Genomic DNA, 19,563 nt, shown 5'->3' with positions numbered 1-19,563 from the left:
ATACGCTTGAATTCGTTGTATATAAGAGTGACGTTTGTTAATTTGTGTTTATAAGTGCTTGAATATCTTTGGCTTCTGAGTGGTCGCAATGATTGAGCGTTCCAGAAATGTGTAACATGTGTTCAAAGATCGATAAGAGTAAGAGTTGTTAAGGGTGGTTCCTGTTGAAACGACTCGGCACATCCTCCATGATTCGGAGTCGTTGCCCCAGTTTTAGTTAGGGTTAATGCGTTCGAGACTTCCGATACCAGCACAACCACATCGAGTTTTACAATATTTCCATGCATAAGGGCATTTTTGTTCTAGGGTTCACATTGTGTCCACCGTTTGCAACCTAAGACAAAACAATATAGAAAATTTACATTAGTTTCTGTTGGTAAGCTAATTGAATTTATTTGATAAAAAGATCCTGTGCACCATGAACACAAGTTAGACAAAACGCTAAGTAATTAAGACCCGAAATTGCGCTATGCCAAAAAAGTCGACAAGGAGATAAAGCTCTAGGTAAAAGTTTTCACCTCCGAGCTGTTCAGCTTCCGTGATGTAGGTTTTTGAGAGTATCTACAACACACGATCAAGGAATGTAGGCGCTTTTATCGATTTTAACCATATCGATAAAATTAAAACATTCTTTGTTTCTTTTATCTCTAATGAACTCATCCAAATTAGAAATCTCTAAGCACACAGAACGTCAATTGTTGCTGCGAAAGCGGCGGCTAGGCAGAGACGCGACGCAGCGAGTACGTCGGAACGAAGTCTCTACACACAAGGCGTGTTGCTCTTACAGTCTGGCAGTAGTGGGACGCTAAGCCTCCGGTTTCAATTTCCCCTACGACTTAACGGAAATTCTCATTCTTTTTTTTTATTAATACAAAATGAGTATGTCAATGGAATGACCTTATTATATACAATGACAACATGTCAAACTCATCCTACCAGTTACCAGTTGATTCGCGGTCTATATTTTTCCCTAACAAATTTTGATATGTACACGCCTTAACGGCCAGCAAAGTATCGACATTTTCTTATCAGTGTATTGCTTAGATAGCTGTCTAGCTTCGAGGAACATGGCCTCCTCCGGCGGACGCTAAAACGAGTATTGTTATGAAATCGAGCTCAACAATTATAACACACCTCCATTAATGAGTGTCGAACGTATCCTGTCTACGAAAATACTATATAACATAACTGATCTAGATCGTTTGAGGGGTCGTGATCCGGCTCGAAAGGCTTTGAATAAGATTTTTAGCAATTTTCCATCGAAAAACAGATAGCGATACATCAGCAAATACCAAAAGTAGACTCACAGTCCGCAGCTTTTTATGGTCCACCACCTGGTGAATGATGTGGAAGTCTCAACAGGACAACATGAAGACGCCGTGTGTCTGTGCGTTTGCCAGCAACGGGCCACTGCGAATTGAACAAAATCTTCTGGTGGGACGCATGTGGGCTCGCGTTGCCGTCATATTCACTTCAACGTGTCGGTTTTAACGGCGCAACAGAAGCCGCACCCGAATAAGCACACTCGCCTTGAACAAAGCAATGGTCAACGGTGATGCGAAGGCAAGAAAACTGCGATGTGGCTTATCTTTATTTGGTTTATTGTTCCTTAGTAAAAGCTACAGGTAGGAGAAAGCCAGTTTAAGGAATAACGGATGAACTGCATAAAGTTTATACAGCTCGTATGGTCCACGTTAAATGGAGCAAAAGCTAACGCACACGAATTGGCATCCTTATTGTTTCAGCGTGATTCAGTCTAAGGTAATTTCGATTTTGACGCGCCGCTTACGACCCAGGTCTTCAAGAAGCAGACAATGTTTATAGGAATTTACAATGCACATCGTACATGTTCAGCAACGGCGACAATTAATCACAGTACCAAACACGTACTAAAGCTGACAAGCAATAAACCCGTTTACGAAGCGAGGCACAGATGTCTAAAACAACTGCTTGTCACTTAGGTCAGTGTACCCTATGTTCTTTATCATACAGTTGATGTCCGACGCACTACTCGGAACCCTTTTACCAGTATCAACAATAGCCTTGCCCCTGGCTTTGTTTACTTAAGACAGACATACGGGCATCGCAGCTAGTGGCTGACAAAACATTGCGGCATCTTAAATCCACGAAGGAAATTCATTATAATGAATATTAGCTCTAGTCACAAGCAGTGGCCCGCACCTACTTTTCATAACTTTTGTACAGTGAAGATCCGCGCAGAGCAAGAGTTTGGAGAAACAATACCAAAACCAACAAAGGTTTTTGCCATTGATTATATAACAATAGCATAGACCGCGCCCCCGCCGCTGCAGATGCAGGAGAATACACCTACTGCGTAGTAATATGCTTCTTTTTTCTTCGTTAAGAACGCAATCAATTTGATTATTCGGATTCACCTTTTGGAACTGAAAATTCGTTTTCCATGACCATACCATTATTTGCCATAACGACGATATGACAGAGTGTCCAGAACACATCCACTTCACCATATCCAACCGTGTCGGGTCGAGCGACAAAGAGCTCACGCTGCGTGTAATAACTTTGACTGTACACAACAGCACTTGCACAGACGGTTATCAGTACTCCTAAGAGGCAATCCACCCCATCCCGATCCCGGTACTCTGCTCAACCCTTGTTAATGCTAATTGAGTCACAGCCATCGCTGAACGTCGAAGCTACTATGAGCACAGATGGTGCATCTTCTAAGAGCCATCACATCAGGTGTTCACTGAACTGTTGAATATGGATGAATACTAGTTGGTCTTGCGGCCACTCGCGAATACAGTATTTACCTCGCGCGACACGGGCGCTCCCGTCACACAGTCGATCCCTTGCTCATGGGTGTCGCCATCTTGTTTGCATGTGCACGGATGTCCACTCTGAAAAGTGCGTTACACCAGTACTCAGCGGCTGTTTTTTAGGATCTCCGGGGTGCTTGGCACTTTACTGCAGTTGTCATGAAACATGGTGGTTTGCTGACTGGGTCCTTCATGAAAACCATTGTTAAAGTCTCCTAATTGCCGCAAGATATCCGGGAGCTCGCGAATGCGTAAGCGGCACCCGGAAGTTTTTAGTCCCGGGCAGACGACAGCGGGAATGCTTTTGGCGGTCACCGAGAATGCAACAAGCTTGGCGATTTGTGGAATACGGTCGTGTCTCTTTGCGTAACGTGAGTATTCTATGTAATTTTGAACGTGTCCTGTCAAGCCCACATCAGAGCCCTAGCGTGAAGTGTTAACCGACGTTCTGTTTTTCGGTACTATTTTACTTCGAGACAGTTAGGGTGTGTATCAAGAGCATTTATTCATCACCATTCACTCACTTTTAAACGGTAGACAGGTTATCGAGTGAGTCTGTGCATATGTGCGTGTGTGTATCCATCTGAAGTGTTTAGACAATAGTATCGCGTGTGAATTGAAGTTAATAAGTGAAAGCTAAAATAGTGCTTAAATCGAAGCTAAAAGAGCGTGACCAAGTATTGGAAAGCAGGGGATGAGGTGTGTCGTGCCGCAGTTAGCCTGGTGGCTCGACACTAGCCCACTGTTCAGTGTCGATTTCCAGCCGGCCAACGAAGATGGCTCTTTACGGATGGCTACGTGCGGCACCGATACACACGTTCGAGTGTGGTGGCTTAAACTTGAAGTCGAACGACAACCGACCGAAAGCAGTCCGAAGAATATCGAACCATCTGCAAGCACCAACAGCGGCTTAACAGTGCTAGATTCACCGAAAAAAGCCAAGGACAGAGATAAGGTAGGTGATTTGATCGTGCGTGATATCTAATAGACTGCTAAAAAAACATCAATAGTAGCGATCTTGATTGTTAGGGTGATATAGGCCGCAGGCCAAGAAAAGTACCCTTTCTGAGACAATTATTCTTGTGAGACAACAAGCTGCTTCACGCAGAGTCGGTCTACTTGCTGTAAGTCGACATATAATCATTTATAATGTAAAGTTAACAACATGCCTTGAAGTACGACGTTACAAGTCGATATATCCGTTACATATCTTGCGAAATAACTTAAATGAGTTTATAAATATGAAATAAACAACAAACGGTAAAATACGATCGAACATTATATAGGGACGACCCTTGGCTCTTTTTCATGAGAGATAACCCACTCTTAAGGATCTGCTTTCATCACGCGAGCGTATGAAAAGCAACGTCTGTTATTTTTTAGCAAAGTCTTTTTTTCTGAGCGTTTCCATAGATAGAGACAATGTCTTAATGTGCTTTTAGAGTAGCATTGTAGTCTACAGTGGTTTTTGGTTTTATATCGGACCACGGACGAGACTTTAGAACTTTTTTTATCGCAAGGGCGATGTCGCGAGTGTTCATGCGTGATAACTGTCATATTACCGATATGTCGATTAGGCTATACAGCGCGCATTCGTTTTATCTCGGGACAGGAGCTACCATGTTACTATTGCGCGACTATTCATACATTATACGAATTTATAAACAAAAGTTGAATATACCGGTGTTTGAAAAGTCATTAATATAAGAGACAATGCTAGATAAATAATAATTCTAAACAGATACGTACGGAGTCGGAAACGTAGACCTGTCGAGCTATTAGGTCTGGTTATTCAATTTAGCGTTAATTTGTAGTAATATTTTTATTATCTGTATCATGGCGGGTGGTGCCTCTCCTTCCAATAAAAAACCCTTTTGTAAGTCTTTATACGGCCACTAAGTGTCGGTCAATAACCGGCCGACTCGAATTGAGGATGTCGTTGAAACGGCTGAAAGCCGTCTCGTGTTTGAAGGGTAAAACCAACTCTAATATACGATTTTCATTGTAATGCAAGTACTTCAATCTAGCTCTGTATTAGAAATTCTACATATATAAAAAAAAATTATTCGTGCACTATTTTCAGATTGATATTGAACTTCGCGCTGATCTGACCCGGCACCAGCGGACGGTTAGCGTCGTGCGGTTTTCACATACAGGAGAAATCCTCGCGTCAGGTGACGATGAAGCCAACATTATCCTATGGAAGCTACAAAGTTCATTTGATGGAGCTCCCCAGCTATTTGATGCAAGCGAAAACAAGGAAAACTGGCAGGTTTACAAGGTAATAAATCAATTACGCTTATTAGAAAGGCTTATCAGACGTACGAGGTGTACATCTAAAGTGTGCCTATAATTTGAATTCGGTTTTCAACAGACAGTTGGGACAGGTCTACCGGTTGGAAAGTGACTGACAAATTTTACAGCAATTAGCAGGCACAGACTGTTAAGAATCAAGGCTTTAGAGATTTTGTCTCATTTTATCTATATCCAATAATTCGGAAAATATAAACCAATGCTAAGCTTATACCCAAATTGGTACATCGTAAATCATTAATTAGTTAGTTTACTTTCTGTGCTTGGCCTGCATTAGGTACTGCGTGGTCATATCGAGGACGTATGCGACCTGCAATGGTCTCCTCGAGATTCCTGTCTGATATCGGGCTCCATTGATTCAGCAAGCATCCTATGGGACGTATCAACAGGCCGCTCACTAGGGTTTTTCAAAGAGAGGAAAGGTTTCATTCAGGGTGTAGCCTATGATCCGAGAGGGCGATTTGTAGCAGCTCTTAGTTCTGATCGGCAGATGTACGTCTATTCGACAGATACACGAAAAAAGATTTGGGTTGCCGCCAAAGCCGAAATACCCCAGAATGGCGATAGAGAGGTGTAAGTAACCCTAACTGTAACCAACGGTGTAAACCGACAGTAGTGTTACCACTAAAACCATCTAGGAGGAAATCATGCAGAACTAAAACTTGTCATTTGAAAGATATATATATGCTATTTTACGAGACAGCTTATACTATTTTGTTCGATAAATTTGGATAATATTTGTGTGTCATCGGCAAGGTTTGAAGCATTTTAGAGATTTTAGAACGGTTGACGAGCATAAAATGTTGATCCATGCCATGCATCTTTATTAGCTAGGGCGCTTTTTACGCGGCAATTTTCGAAAATATAATTGTATAGTACCTTATTTCCATAACCAAAGGACTACCGCACGATAAATTTATATTTCTGTAGAACTATTACATGATGCTATGATGATGATGAGCCTACTTCTATTTAGGTAACATTTTGTTTGTTTTCTATTTCAGCTTGTCGACGCGCCTCTTCCATGATGACACGTTAAAATCATTTTGCCGACGGCCAGATTTTTCCCCTGATGGTGAATTCCTTGTAGCGCCATCTGGCGTCATAGAAAATAACGGCCAAATCACCAACTGTATCTACGTATTCCACAGGTCGAACTTTTCCAAACCGGTGGCTTTAATTCCTACCGACAAACAGGTTACGACGGTTGTTCGTTTTTCAAATAAGTTCTACAAGACGAGACACTCTAGTGGCAGTGCCGTAGTACTCCCTTATCGTATGGTATTTGCTGCAGCAACGATAAACATGGTTCTGGTTTGCGATACAGAGACCTTCACTCCTTTCGCTATGATCTCTGACGCACACTATGCACGAATCAGCGACTTGACATGGTCGCCTGACAATCACACGCTAATGGCGTCCTCGACAGATGGCTATTGCTCGTTTATGTTTTTTGAGGGCCAAGAACTTGGAGAGCAGTACCAAGGTGATTTACCTCATATCCATGTAGTTGAAGATGTTCTAACAAGGCGGAAACGTACGAAAGCACCCAAGAAAAAGGACGATTCAGGGGGAGAGAGGAAAGAGGCTAGCGATGGGGATCCGGATCAAGAAGAGATGATGGACGTCGACGACGACATGGACGATGATGTCGATAATATCAACCTCGACGATACGCAACATAGTGGAGACGGAAACGATTCGGAAGGAAAAGCGACGCCGAACGGAAGCCCCGCCAAGGAAAAGGAAAATAAGGATGTGTCTATGACGCTAACGACAGCAATAACTGGCATAAAGAAAAAAGAGTTGGCAAAAGAGTCGCCCTCACAACAAAAAAAATCTGCCACTCTGAATACCCCACAACAAGTCGTGGCCGTTGATGTCAAAGACGAGAAGCGAGTCACACTGACAACACTTGATCCACCTCCTAAAGGCAAATAGTAGCAAAATCATTGTTTAAAGGTCGACTTTTTCCAAGGCTTTTAGAGGGGTAATTTTTTTTCTAACTTTTTCTAAGTGGCTTACCTACAGACTAAAGGGCATGCAAAAAACAACGGTAAATCTGCGAAGATCAACGCGGTGGTTCTTCGAGGCTATATTCTCGACAATCATAAAGCTTAGCATGGAACTAGTACGTTTTTTCATATGTAATTTGAAGGGAACTATGTAGCTTGAAAAACGTAAGTAATGTATAATAAGCATACCTGAATGTACAATATTTCATAAAAGTTGTTTGACTTATTCAAATTAGCAGGTCACATCTACACAGGAAGATGTGATAATTGACAAGATTGGTTCACTGCCTTAGCTTCTATTTGATGAAGATTCAGTTTGTGTGTGAATACATGTGTGAGATATAAAAAGTAGCCGATATATGTGACGTTCTTTCTCTTTTGTTTGTTTTGTATTGTAGATGAACAAAAATGATGCCGTAGAGCAATCTGTGTATGATGAAAACCATGCTGGCAGCGCAACCACGTTAACATGGGCAAAGCAAATACTGATAGTTGTTTATGTATAATAAAATTTAGACTAGCTGATGCGTGTCTTAAAACAGCTGTGTGTCAAAAGAAACATATATATGCAATGAGTGGGACTAATAAAGGTTTGCTAATAAGTTATGTAATGAAAAATATATAGCGCAAATCAATTGAGCTGTAATCACTAGGCTTGTATTGGTTCAGCGCTTTATAAGTAACACTACACTCACCTAGTTCGACTACAAGAATAACAAAAAACTCTTATCGTATGGTGAAATAATAACGAAATTGATTAAGTTATTTAAAAACATTTCTATATAAAAATCTTGTCTTTATTTCCAAAATCGGCATAGTATACATACCCGTTGTGTAGAGATATACCTTCGTACGAAGTCAGTAAAAATATAAATGTGGGTATATAGTACAGGGGTTATCATTGCTTTCTGGTCTGCTGCAAGAGCTGCACCGTTATGAGTGTTTTTTAGCGGTTGTTCTCTGATAGCGCCACCGGGCAGATATCTAGCTATTTGACGGACACCATATTTATGTGCTAATTTCTGACCATGTACATTTCTGTTCTTACATTTGCATTAGTATAATCAACAGTCGGATAATTAAATAATGATATACATACTGAAACTATTTATTATAGCGGTCGTCGTTTCATTTCACAGCTTCGATCGCAATTTCGTCTTGTTGCATTGACCTGTATAAAATTTTCTTAGTCTCTTCTATTATGACCAATCACATGCGAGCTTCATGTTAATATATTCCATTGTACTGTTCGAGATACGTTTCATTAGGTGACAAAAGCGAGATTTTTATCGTAGCGTTCTACAACGTTCTCACTGCACAGTTGAATCTTTGAAAAAATCTAACAATCTAAAATTCCCATGTGTCGAGCCATTTAAGTCCGTGCATTGTGCTATTAGGAAGATTTGCTGGAGGCCCTTGCATACCGTAGGCCAAGGGGGAGAATAAGCTAAAGCTGTATACAATCACTGATAGTAGCCCAGCTATAACCCAGTGCCGCTGTCTAGTCGGAATACACAGAGTTATGACGTAATCGATCACAACACCAGATAGCATCGAGCTGAACATCAATGCCGGAAAATAATGGTGGAAATAAAGTACCCTACCCATTGCGTAAAATGGGACGTAGTGAACAGCCCAACCAAGCAGAAGCCAGCGACACGATGATGTCAAATAGTGAACGTCGTTGTCACCACGTCGCTGGCCAAGCACTAGAACACCAGTCTGGAGCACAAAGTAGACGCCGAGCAGGATAAGATTACTCCACCAGATTAGTGGATTACCTAGAAGGTAGACGCGGTACTCGAAGCCGGAGAAGAACTGACCGCGAAGGTTGATTGGCCAGTGCCAAGGACGTGACGTCAGCTCTCCTTCTTTTGGCTTAAGTCCCGCGTTACCCTGGTCAAAACAAGAAATAAAATAAGAACTACTTATTTTTTCTCCTGACTGATGGAGTTAATGGGCAAAAAAAAAGAGGATTGCACTTGTGCAGCTAACTACTGTACTAAATATTGATGTTGTTTTCAAAAAATGCCAATATATCACTGACATCTGGGTCAGACGCATTGCAGTGTGTGTATGTACAGCGGGCTAATTACCTGCAGCATAACAGCGTGCGATTCAAAGAACATTTGAATAAATCCAGGACGATATCTCTCAAATGACTCACTCGGTAACTTCGAGAACCAATTATCCTCAACATTCCAGACTGCATTCTTATCTCTTTTATTTGGTGTACATGTTACCTAAAGAAAAAAGTTATTAAAATAGATTGTTAGACCTCTTAAAATCCATGATTGTAAAAAATTATATCGAACTTCAAATGGTGAGATAGCTTTGTGATGGATAATTTTGTAAGGAATAAATAAACACTGTAGATATTTTAACGTACCTCCATTTGGTCAAAACCCCACTTTGGAAGCTGCTTGTTATGCGACAGCAGAGCACAGTTCGCTAAATAGTGTATTAGTCGAAACTTTGTAGTGACAGTATGGACCTCACCATTTGGCCCTGCACCCTTTACAACCTCAAGTCGCCAGACGTCATTGGCATCGCCAACACCCTTTTCACCATAACATGTGACCTGATTGTGACGCTTTGTTAGTGGAGCTTCCTCCCTGCAAATTGAGTATTCTATTGATTCTCCAATTACTAATGATTTTAAATAGACTCGCGCATCAATGTGGTAACTGATTTCGTAGAGGAAACGAAAATAGCGTACTGAAGCAATCGTGCTAACGATGTGTTTACTTGGGAGATAGTAAATAGAACAAAAAATTGTTTGACACTGTAAGTCTTACCTATGAGAATGAAGATTTCTGCTAGTTTGTGTATGCTCCAGACGGAGTAAATCGCCATCCTTGAGAAGTATAACTGTATCATTCTCTTGAACCTCGCGATCCCACGGCTTTATCAGCCACTGATTGTTCTCATCCTTGTGAGAATATGTTGTTACCTGTTGTTGTCGGGCACCGATTCCTATCAAGTAGCAGCACAGATGCTGTATTAAGCTATGGATTATCGTTTGTAGATCTCAGATGTTGATAAGTGCTCACTAAAGGCACCCTATAAAAATCAAGCTAATATTCGCACAAAAGCTATGTAAATTGTATGGTTCCCGAATAATCTACAACATTATATGTATCTTTTTAGATCTTGCATTTTTTGTATAGTGATTATACTGTGATTTTATGAAGTTCCCTGACAAATATGTTACAAATAAAATCGTTAATAGTAATTTTTTTTTTTCACTCTCTCAGCAAAGCTATTGTGAGCTATGCAAGCATTCAGCAGTCGTGAGATAAATAGAACATTTATTCAGCACAAAACCTGGGCGCTGCTCTGTGCTATCAGCAAACAACCGCACAAGTGCTCTATTTACGAAGTAAGTTTCGAGTACAAAAAGCGAACTACATTTGCAATTGAATATATTAGACTCCCACCTTCAGGATACAGATGAAAATGTGAGTGCAGATACGCTCCTCCTGTTCGATGATTCTTGAGAGAGATTTTAGCGCCATACGCAACCTGCCGTGGCATACTAGCTGTGTACAGCGAGTTGCCCTCCAACCTGGCCTGAAATTCCGAGCTATAGAAGCCATCACCATTACCTGACTTCGACAGACGATGCAGATGGATGTAGAAAAAGCATATATACAAAATGCTCGGCAATATGATTAGGCAAAGAGCCCGTGCAAGAAAATGGCGTTGAAGCTTCGAGAGTGGCACTTTGAGATCACCCAGTAGATCCCACAGATTCCAACCGGTATGCGCGCCTACTGTGAGCACCACAAACAGGCCTACGAACTTCACACTGATGGCACATGCCAAAAATGTCCCTGTACACGTTAAACAGCCCCACCAGGTTCGGGAGAACGGCTCGAAGTGTTGCAGGCTAACGGCTGACGCGAAAGCTCCGATAATGAAGCACAAAAGCGGTGGGTCAAGAAGGATGTACTGAGTCAAAGTGATCATACCAACATCGAAGAGAAGCAACGATGAGCCGAGAATGGCCGCTGATATACGCTTTGTCAAACTGCCGACAGCGATAAATGCCAACGGAGGTATTGCAGCACCAAGTAAGGCGCAGAATACCCTCATACCGAGGTATGGTGTATCGAAATACTTGTCGCCGGGTTTGTTGAATGGAAATGTTCCGTTGTAACCAGTGAGGTGGCCAGCCAAACCGATTAGCATTTTCCCTAGTGGCGGGTGCACGTCAAAGAAAAATGTCCTATTAATGTACCACGAACCCATCTTGCCGAAGTGAGTTTCATCCCAGCAAACGTGCTCAGGCTCTTGAATCTTGTATAACCTAGTAGCTATTGAAACTAGTATGATCGCCCCGAGAGTCCACTGCCAGTGGCGTTTGCAGCAATTTTCAAACATTTTTTTTTAACTTTATTGACGTTGACAACTTGAGTCACGCCTTTGTACCGCTCGTCTAGTCATTAATCGTCTAGCCATCAGCTGGAAACCGATCGACACTCATCGTACTTGTCATACTTCAGGCCAGTTCTCATATGGCTTTGTACCATGTTTCACGAGCGATTGAGATTGCAATCGAATCGTATGGTCAGTAATTCATTCTTCTAATAGCTTCTGAAAAGGCACCATTATGTTGCTCCACCTTTTACGCCATCCAAGAGGACAGGTAAACTTTACTAAAAACTCAATAGCCTAAGGCTTTGAATCTTCACACGCTTGATAATTAGGTAGATGCAAATAAAACCAACTAGTTATCAGTTTTTCAATCAGCTAGCTCTATGAAGTTTGACACTAGCGAAAAATACGAACAACACAGTTTCATCAGATCTAGAACACATCAACACAGGAACTATGACCGGACCTACGTTGTGATTCGTCGGCTCCGGCTGCTCCTGGTCAGTTTGTCTACAAAAGAAGCTGTCTTCATGGATCTTCTGCTGTAACATCAGTGGCCTTTCCATCTTCTGTTCGCCGTCAGCACCAGAAGAGAGAAAGGCGCAGCGGATAAACAAGCTTTAATGCAGCTGGGAACGGCTGACGACTCGTTCTACCCGGTTTGGTATACACCAACCCGATGGGGGTGAGAGTATACGCCATATTAAATACTCAAACGACAGACCGCGAACTTCTATTATTATCATGGTGCTAATTTCCTGCTGCATACCAACAAAGCTGAGATAAGGGATTCACCTGTGACGTGGGGCTGAAACGCAATTCAATTCAAGCTAGCGCATATGTCAATTTACATAGTTGCATCTTTGTCATTACGACGAAAACTATGTGAAAGCGATTTATAAAATTGTTCTGCTGTATAGTATGTTTACATGCAGCAGTATCGGTGGTCACTATTTATCTAAGTGAAATTGCCTTTTATCTATTTAGCGACCGAGATGTGCCAATCCTATGAATAGAACATGTCATCTGCACGAGCTGCGTACAGCTCTTATAAGTTGTCAATATCGTCGTTGTTGGGCCGATTTTTGTCCAATTTTTTTTTTATTTACACACAGTGTTTTCACTGGGTCCCTAATGGTAATCGATGAAAACTCAAATAAATAAAAGCAATGCAAATACTAATGGTTGCCTTAGATAGCTTTTGGATTCTGTGAATTCGTTGAGGGATGAGAACCTTTTCTCCGTTCTCAAACAGATTTCTGCATAAAGGAACATTCGAAGTGGTTCAGATTTATTTTGACGATTTATTAAGGTATGAATTCGTATAAATAGAGCATAATATATCACTATTATGTTCTGCTATATTATCTAATAGTTCGAATATAACACGGCTTGCGGCTGAAGTGTCTCACCCTCAAGGTGAAAAAGTTTGTTATTTGGTATAATACTCACTTCTTTTTTTGGTAACCGTCAAAGTTACTGAAGTGGCGTTGATGCACTAGAAACACCAGACATTTCATTTGTTTTCTCAGCCACCGATCAATGAGACGTCTACATATGTAGATACGGTAGACTTGCGTAAATCATTAGGCGTTGGACGTATTCGAACGATTCGGATTTTTATGATTTAAAAAAAAAGATGGTTATAGGTATTACTGCAACAACAAAGACTAATCCAATTAAAACTGAAACGGACAGAAAAATAATTCCAATCATAGTGCACAGAGATATTGTAAACCTATCTCTCAGATAGTGAGAGAGTCAAATGAAAGCAGCAAGAACGTATCTGGTCTGAGATAGCAATAACTTTGCCCTGAATCTGCAATGGTTCACAAAAGAGAAGCTTTTACAGCTCTGCCAGCAAGTTATTGCTGATTTCTAACAGAAAATATATTGATATATACATTCCCCGTGATAAAAGATCAAGTTGATTGTTATCTAACCGACGAATGTTTGCTTAAGCAAATACATAATTGGTTTTTATTTAGATCCGAAACAAAAAATAATGTTACTCGGCAAAATCGCTCATTAGTTTTAAAGGGCCATCGTTCGTACGTATTCAAAGATTTTTTACATTTACAGACCAACTCAGATTTACTTTTTCTTGCAATTAAACGGATTGCAACAGTCCTAAGTAATACTATTGGAACTTGCTTCATGGATATTCCCTAGATGTTCGTTATTCCGAGGAAACAAATATTTGACCATCATTACCGACCGAGGGTGGTATTTTTTTCATTCCTGGCAGTAACGGTCTGCAGTGCACACAGTTTGTGCAGAACGGGGCTAACACACTTATATGTACCAGACACATTCATAATTCAATATAATTTAGCGCAGCGTAATTCCAAGAACTGTAAATACTGTTTATAGCTTTTCAACCGCTCTACCAGTGGATTAAGGCTCTGAAAAATGGTAGCCATCCGCTTTCTCGTGACATTTGCTTTTTTCTTAGTTGATTATTATTATTATTCAGTAGAAAAGAAAGCGCTATGGAAAAAAGCTGAAGGAACCTGTATTTAATTTAAGCTACAAACAACTGATTGACTTCTGATTTATGATTTACCATGGCCGTGTATCTTTGTATATAGACTACCGGTGCTGGTACAAGCGATCCTTCGTAGCAGAACTACAGAATTAGTGCGATGTATATATATATATATACTTACAATGAATAGCATATTGTTACACTTCCCTCCCATAGTGTATTTAAAGTAGTCTCGCTACGAAGTAATGGTGCGTGAAGTAATCGACTGGAGACGGTGGGGCTGTGAGGCCTCACGTCATGCAAAGTATTAAGCATTTGTCATGTGCTTACGGCAGACCGAACCTCGTGAATACTTCTGTAAAGCTATTTTCATTGAAAAGTTGTTTTTGCAGCTTTATGCTGTCTACACTATTACTATGAAATAATAGTAATAACACTATAATAAGTTATAATAATAATTATAACTGCAGCATTACAGCGCAAAAATGATACTGGCTGGGTAGCCCGCCACAAATTCTGTTATATTCGTAACATTAGTAACATCAGGTCATAATTAACATACTCATATTGTGATACTGAATCAATAATCAATGGAAAAATGAAACATTTCACGTGCAAGTTGATGGCAACACAATCCGCACAAGTTTTATTAAAATGGCGGCGTAACTTAGTTATGTGTTGCAAAACAGCCAGTAGGGGGAACTGACGATGACAGTAGGCATAAAAACCATACATTAATCGAATCATTTTCTTTCTACTGACTGTCCTGATTATATGTATTTGTCTCGCGTAAAGCTCATTACAATGCATAAAAACAAATAATATTTATATGAATTCGCATAATATTACGAATACTTTTTATAGTTACTAAGCTTAGCTTAACATCCTCTCGATGCTTTTTATATAGCGGTGTACTAGTCCATATAGTCGTAAGATACACAAATTCACGCAGTAATATCCGAACTAACTTATAGTGAGGGCTCTCTAAGTTCTGTCTGATTCTGTATCTACTATTTCAAGTTGTAGACATGATCCAACCTACTAGCAACAGTGAAGTATGTAAACATTTGAGCAAAACTAAGCAACGCAAATCAGTCTGTGTCGTTTGTGTCCTTCTGACGTGATATGATTTATGGACCCTTAGATACACATAAAACTTCATAAAGGGACATTAGATAATATACGGAATAGACTTTTGTACTCCTATTGAATGTAACTTAACATTGTGGTCAGTAACTGTGCTAGTAACAAGGCTCGTCGCCTTACTTCGTCGACAGCTCGCAAAGCTTCAAGAAGTCACGTTCAAGCTGGCTTCACTTTGGGTCATAAAATAAACAATTTGCTTTGTGCTCGGAAACGAGAGCAGCTGTTCAACAAAAAACCACACTTCAGCTACAAAGATTTTATTCAACCAATTATAAAATATGTACTTACTTGCATTATGAATAAATCTAAATTAAAGCTGTGTGGATGGCTAAGCTTTCTGACGCTGTCGTTGACCTAAGGCGTTGCTAGTCGTTCCTTTCTTGTCCTTATCGAGGCGCAATGGCGAAGTGTTTGCCTGCTAAACTTGAAGGTTTTAAACTTATGCTAGTCGGTGCAAGTTTGCTTCGTTTCGGGTTGGAAAGAGGGCCATCAGTCGCCTGAAGCAGGACTGTTTAACTCAGGCTTAAATCAGGCCTGAATCTTGAAACATCTATTGGTTTACTATTCTCTGATTTCTTGGCATAAGCGTAGAGGTGATCAAGCAATCGACGTTTACTCAGTAGTGCATCATGCAGAGACGATGCAATTTTACAAAACACGTGCGAGTGAGGTTCGTTGAGCAACTATGATACAAAGTGTTGTTTGTGAGAGGCCACGCCTGTTCAGAGTTCAACATTGTCTTAAGAATGTATTTATTACCAAGCGAAATAGATTCCTTCGGCCTGTAAAGGTGGTTTCAAACGAAACCGTCTAGCACATAAGGTGTAGTGGCACCTAACAATAACCTATGACAAAGTTATAAAAGATTTGCAACACAAATACAGATGTAAGAAATGCAATTCTACTGCTGTTTCTACATATATAACAGATTGCATTAAAGCCATCCACAACTATCTTCGACATTCTAACAGTTTGTATATCGATTTTATAGATTTCTTTTTGGCACCTGTCTAATGTTGGTGTTTATAAACATTCAAATTGGCCTGTATAAATAGCCAACAGTCGATAAACTTTGGCTAGCGATCAGTAGTTATTATCGAACGGCAAATCAAAATAGCTATTTTTAATTATATTCAATATCAGTAAATATAATAACACGCGTCGTGCGCCATTCGGCAAACCTACCGCTTCACAGCACAATAAGCTTTCGGTATGATAACAATAGATTTAATAAAACGTTTCAAAGTGCACAATACGAATATATAAGAACAGCTATTTAGATACGAATGTTATTCCTCATGCTACGATCCGATTTGCTACGGAAGATTAAGGTAAAGCTTTATACTCGAAAAAATAGTCGGCTTGGCTTATATTGTTTGCTAGCTTTTTAAGCAAAGCCTTTCCTGGAGTACTCCATTAGTAAACACGCATTAAGGCAGTAATGTGAAGCGGCATATTTCAAATAAAGATAGTGATAAAAACCAAGAAATGACAAGTCAACGTAGAAATTGCTTGCCACAAATCAGAGGAAGAACAAGAGTGCGCGACGACGCAGACATACAGTGGGTACTAACTATTTTTGCTGCTGCTATTTAGAGGCGAGGTTCAGTGGTAGCTGGTCCTAACTGTTGTGGGCAATGTGCCACCGTCCCACAAGGGTTCAACGCTGCTGTTACGCCCCAGCTAATTTCTTCCGTTAGAGTGATTCGTTAGGAAAAGAAAAGTTTATGGCGATAGGAACAGCAGCAGCAGCAGCAGCAGCGAAACCGCTTTTCACAGAGCACACCGCACGTACAAGGGGGCAAAGCGAAAAGCTCGAGGTGTAGCTATGGCTGGGGGGGGGGGGGGGATAGGCCGAGCAAGGACCGAAAAATCAAGCGACTAAGGCCAATACATTTGTCATCTCGGCGTAATTTAATATACGCCAGCGAGACAGAAACAACCAAATCAGAATTTAGGGCCAACGCAACGACAACGAGGGTTGAGTATGACAGAGCGAGTAGCGTCGGCGAAAAAACCAACCGACGGCGAATAAAAGGAAATCGTTGAAAAAAGCGAGAAAAAAAGGGGAAAATAAATGCAGTACCTATTATAGGACGTTATAATATGAATAAAATGTATCCGAACAAAAATTTTAAGTCAAGAAACAGTAGTGGTCAAACTTGAAAGCATTTGAGGTGTTTAGCTTTAAACCGGACATAGACTCAGTTTTCCCTTCTGAAGCAATCATTGGCGCAGTAAAGGATGTAAAGTTCAAGGCATTTAGTTGCGATAGAACAGTAACAATGCCACATGCAGGGTACAGAAGTTATAGGCAACGTCTTCAGACTCGCGTGCCTCTTGGCGGAATAGCGAAAAAATAAAAAAAAAAAAAAAAAGGATAAATGATCAGTGCAGGTTCTACTTACGTATATGATAAAAAAAGTCGTGCGTAACTAAGGGGAAAATAAGCGCAGGAAGAAAGAGCCGATAGATAGAGAAAATGCTCGAAAAAGAGCCACGGCGACGCTGAAAAAGACCGTAAAGTGTGAGCATCGGAAGCGACGACCCGCAGAAATGGCGGTGGGTAAAAGGGTTACTTCGTCTGCGATGATAAATAAAAAGGTAAGCTGACAGCAGCACCTTGCCAAACCAGGTCATTATTGTAGCTTGCTTTCGCGCAAAAACGGCAACATAAGTCAACGGGGGGCGGGCTTTTGTCAGACAGTGATAACAAGATGGTCCTACTGGCTTATCTCCTACAAGCCTTTTCTATTTAACGCAGAGCGAGTGAACGCAGCCGACCGCAGCGGTCGTTGAGGTAAGCGAGGTGACGGGGGCAGAAAGGTTGCCACAATGGTGACGATACAATTTAATTATCCAATCTCAGGCTCCTCTTTGGCCTTTTGATGGCGATGGAGATGACGGGTGGACACACGCACAGGCAGCGAGTACAGGAAAAACAGAGAGAATAGAAACCAAATGAATTAGTGACTGTATCCAATAGGACGGACTGTTCGAAATTGGATTATGATTATAATAACGTTGATAAGCCTTATGATGATCGTAATCGTCACAGCACGATGGTGAGGTAGAATGAGACATAGAGAAAGGCCGCAGCTTGTGAATACATCATCCACGTTACGTGAGAGTACGGATCTAGTATTGCTAATTAGGGGGCTGTTAATTGTTAACTGACGAAGGGTAAGGGAGTAGACGGAGTTGAGACCTATCAGCTACGCTAAGTTGTCTTTGAAAAATGTTGTCTGTCTTGATAGTAAACAACGCTCGTAAAAGCTGTCTTACACAATACTGTACATATCGCCTATTAGGAAGATAACTTGATCGAGTAGAATTAGCTCGAAACAAGTGGCAAACTTTTATTTGATAGAAGATAAGGTTCTGTTATAGTAAGCGTTGTCGCTTCGGGTCGCCATGACTTTTTGCGTCACAAATGGCCGTCGGTGGCCAGCCGTGACTCGGCTGTGGTACACTCAAACGACTCAGGAGTAGCGCAGCCATAATAACAGTAGGGAAGAACTGCTGTTTTCGTTTTATAAAAAAATAATTTATTGGACACTTGGTTGAGAAGACTGAACATGGCATTCATATAATTTATTCTTGTCTCTGCGCGCTGCTTGTATCTCCTGTAAGCGAATTGTTTAACAGTAAAGCAGTCGTAGCCCAATGAACCGTCCCGTGCTTAGAGACTACTCCGAGATGGCTAGGTCGTCAACAACGCTTCATAGATAATCCTGAAGAAAGAGTGTGGCGCGTAAAGATTTGTATTGCGTCAGAATAACAGCGTGCTGGCAAGACAAGTAATAAATCAGCGTCGAAAACTTCAAAAGTGACGTGCGTGTGGATAACTATATCGTTAGACGGGCTCATAAACAGGTACCCTGGGGACTCCAATCATTTAAGTCTTTATATACATTGTGAGAAAGACTTCGCCTTCCAAGAAATCGAAGCTGCTACAATCGTTCGTATGGACACGACATATCAGCCGTAATTAGTGTGCTACTTACACAATCTAAGCGTAAGATGGTCCGCTGCGATCGTTTGATTTTACAAGGCGCCAGTGTTGTAAGATTACAGAGTGATTTATAAACACTCTATTGCTGTAAAAATCAGTACCCTTTTTCTTAACAACGTTCTGTACGAAATGTATACTTCTCTAAGAATAGTTCATGCGTATGCAAGAACCTAAAACGTGAGCCTTTATGAAAAACTTCTACAAATTGACTTCCCGATACAGTATAAGGGCTCAACAATTCACGACCTTTGGCAGTTAACCAGTATTTTGCGCTAGCTACTATTATTATCCTATACGATTAGTTGTCAAGAAAAAAAAAAAAGGTTGATAACATCCTGTATGGATCCCACGCCGCTTCATAGGTGTGTTGGAAAAACCCCGGATGGGTCCCACAAGACCCATTCCTGT

General features: G+C 40.9%; 2 protein-coding genes across 4 annotated transcripts; one reads left to right on the top strand and one right to left on the bottom strand.

Annotated features, from left to right (window-relative positions):
* The first annotated feature begins 3,081 nt into the window (after positions 1–3,081).
* Caf1-105 (chromatin assembly factor 1, p105 subunit) lies at positions 3,082–7,915 on the top strand. 2 transcript variants are annotated; one of them, XM_022854225.2, is made up of 6 exons: positions 3,082–3,169; positions 3,562–3,753; positions 4,882–5,079; positions 5,389–5,684; positions 6,116–7,044; positions 7,525–7,915. In XM_022854225.2, the coding sequence occupies exons 1-6, from the start codon at positions 3,119–3,121 to the stop codon at positions 7,536–7,538; spliced, it is 1,680 nt and encodes a 559-aa protein (XP_022709960.1). In that variant the 5' UTR covers positions 3,082–3,118; the 3' UTR covers positions 7,539–7,915. The 2 variants fall into 2 exon arrangements, with proteins under 2 accessions (XP_022709960.1, XP_022709958.1); XM_022854223.2 differs by having other exon boundaries at positions 3,106–3,753.
* On the bottom strand, positions 7,884–12,154 carry tw (Protein O-mannosyl-transferase 2). 2 transcript variants are annotated; one of them, XM_022854222.2, is made up of 6 exons: positions 11,977–12,154; positions 10,567–10,712; positions 9,925–10,102; positions 9,516–9,741; positions 9,223–9,369; positions 7,884–9,022 (listed from the first exon to the last, which is right to left on the bottom strand). In XM_022854222.2, exons 1-6 carry the CDS (start codon positions 12,036–12,038, stop codon positions 8,474–8,476), a joined length of 1,308 nt encoding a protein of 435 aa, XP_022709957.1. In that variant the 5' UTR covers positions 12,039–12,154; the 3' UTR covers positions 7,884–8,473. The 2 variants fall into 2 exon arrangements, with proteins under 2 accessions (XP_022709957.1, XP_022709955.1); XM_022854220.2 differs by having other exon boundaries at positions 10,567–12,152.
* Positions 12,155–19,563: the final 7,409 nt, after the last annotated feature.

Source organism: Varroa jacobsoni, unplaced genomic scaffold (genome assembly GCF_002532875.2).
Source record: "Varroa jacobsoni isolate VJ856 unplaced genomic scaffold, vjacob_1.0 contig02860, whole genome shotgun sequence".
NCBI classification, from domain to species: Eukaryota; Metazoa; Arthropoda; class Arachnida; order Mesostigmata; family Varroidae; genus Varroa; species Varroa jacobsoni.
This window is presented reverse-complemented; position numbering and strand designations above follow the sequence as displayed.

Coding starts and splice junctions, on each gene's coding strand:
- Caf1-105 (XM_022854223.2), top strand. CDS start 3,493: ATGAGGTGTGTCGTGCCGCAGTTAGCCTGGTGGCTCGACACTAGCCCA. Junction 5,080..5,388: donor AAAACTGGCAGGTTTACAAG/GTAATAAATCAA, acceptor GGCCTGCATTAG/GTACTGCGTGGTCATATCGA. Junction 5,685..6,115: donor CAGAATGGCGATAGAGAGGT/GTAAGTAACCCT, acceptor TTTCTATTTCAG/CTTGTCGACGCGCCTCTTCC.
- tw (XM_022854220.2), bottom strand. CDS start 11,512: ATGTTTGAAAATTGCTGCAAACGCCACTGGCAGTGGACTCTCGGGGCG. Junction 10,103..10,566: donor TTTTCATCTGTATCCTGAAG/GTGGGAGTCTAA, acceptor GCTACTTGATAG/GAATCGGTGCCCGACAACAA. Junction 9,742..9,924: donor AGAAATCTTCATTCTCATAG/GTAAGACTTACA, acceptor CTCAATTTGCAG/GGAGGAAGCTCCACTAACAA.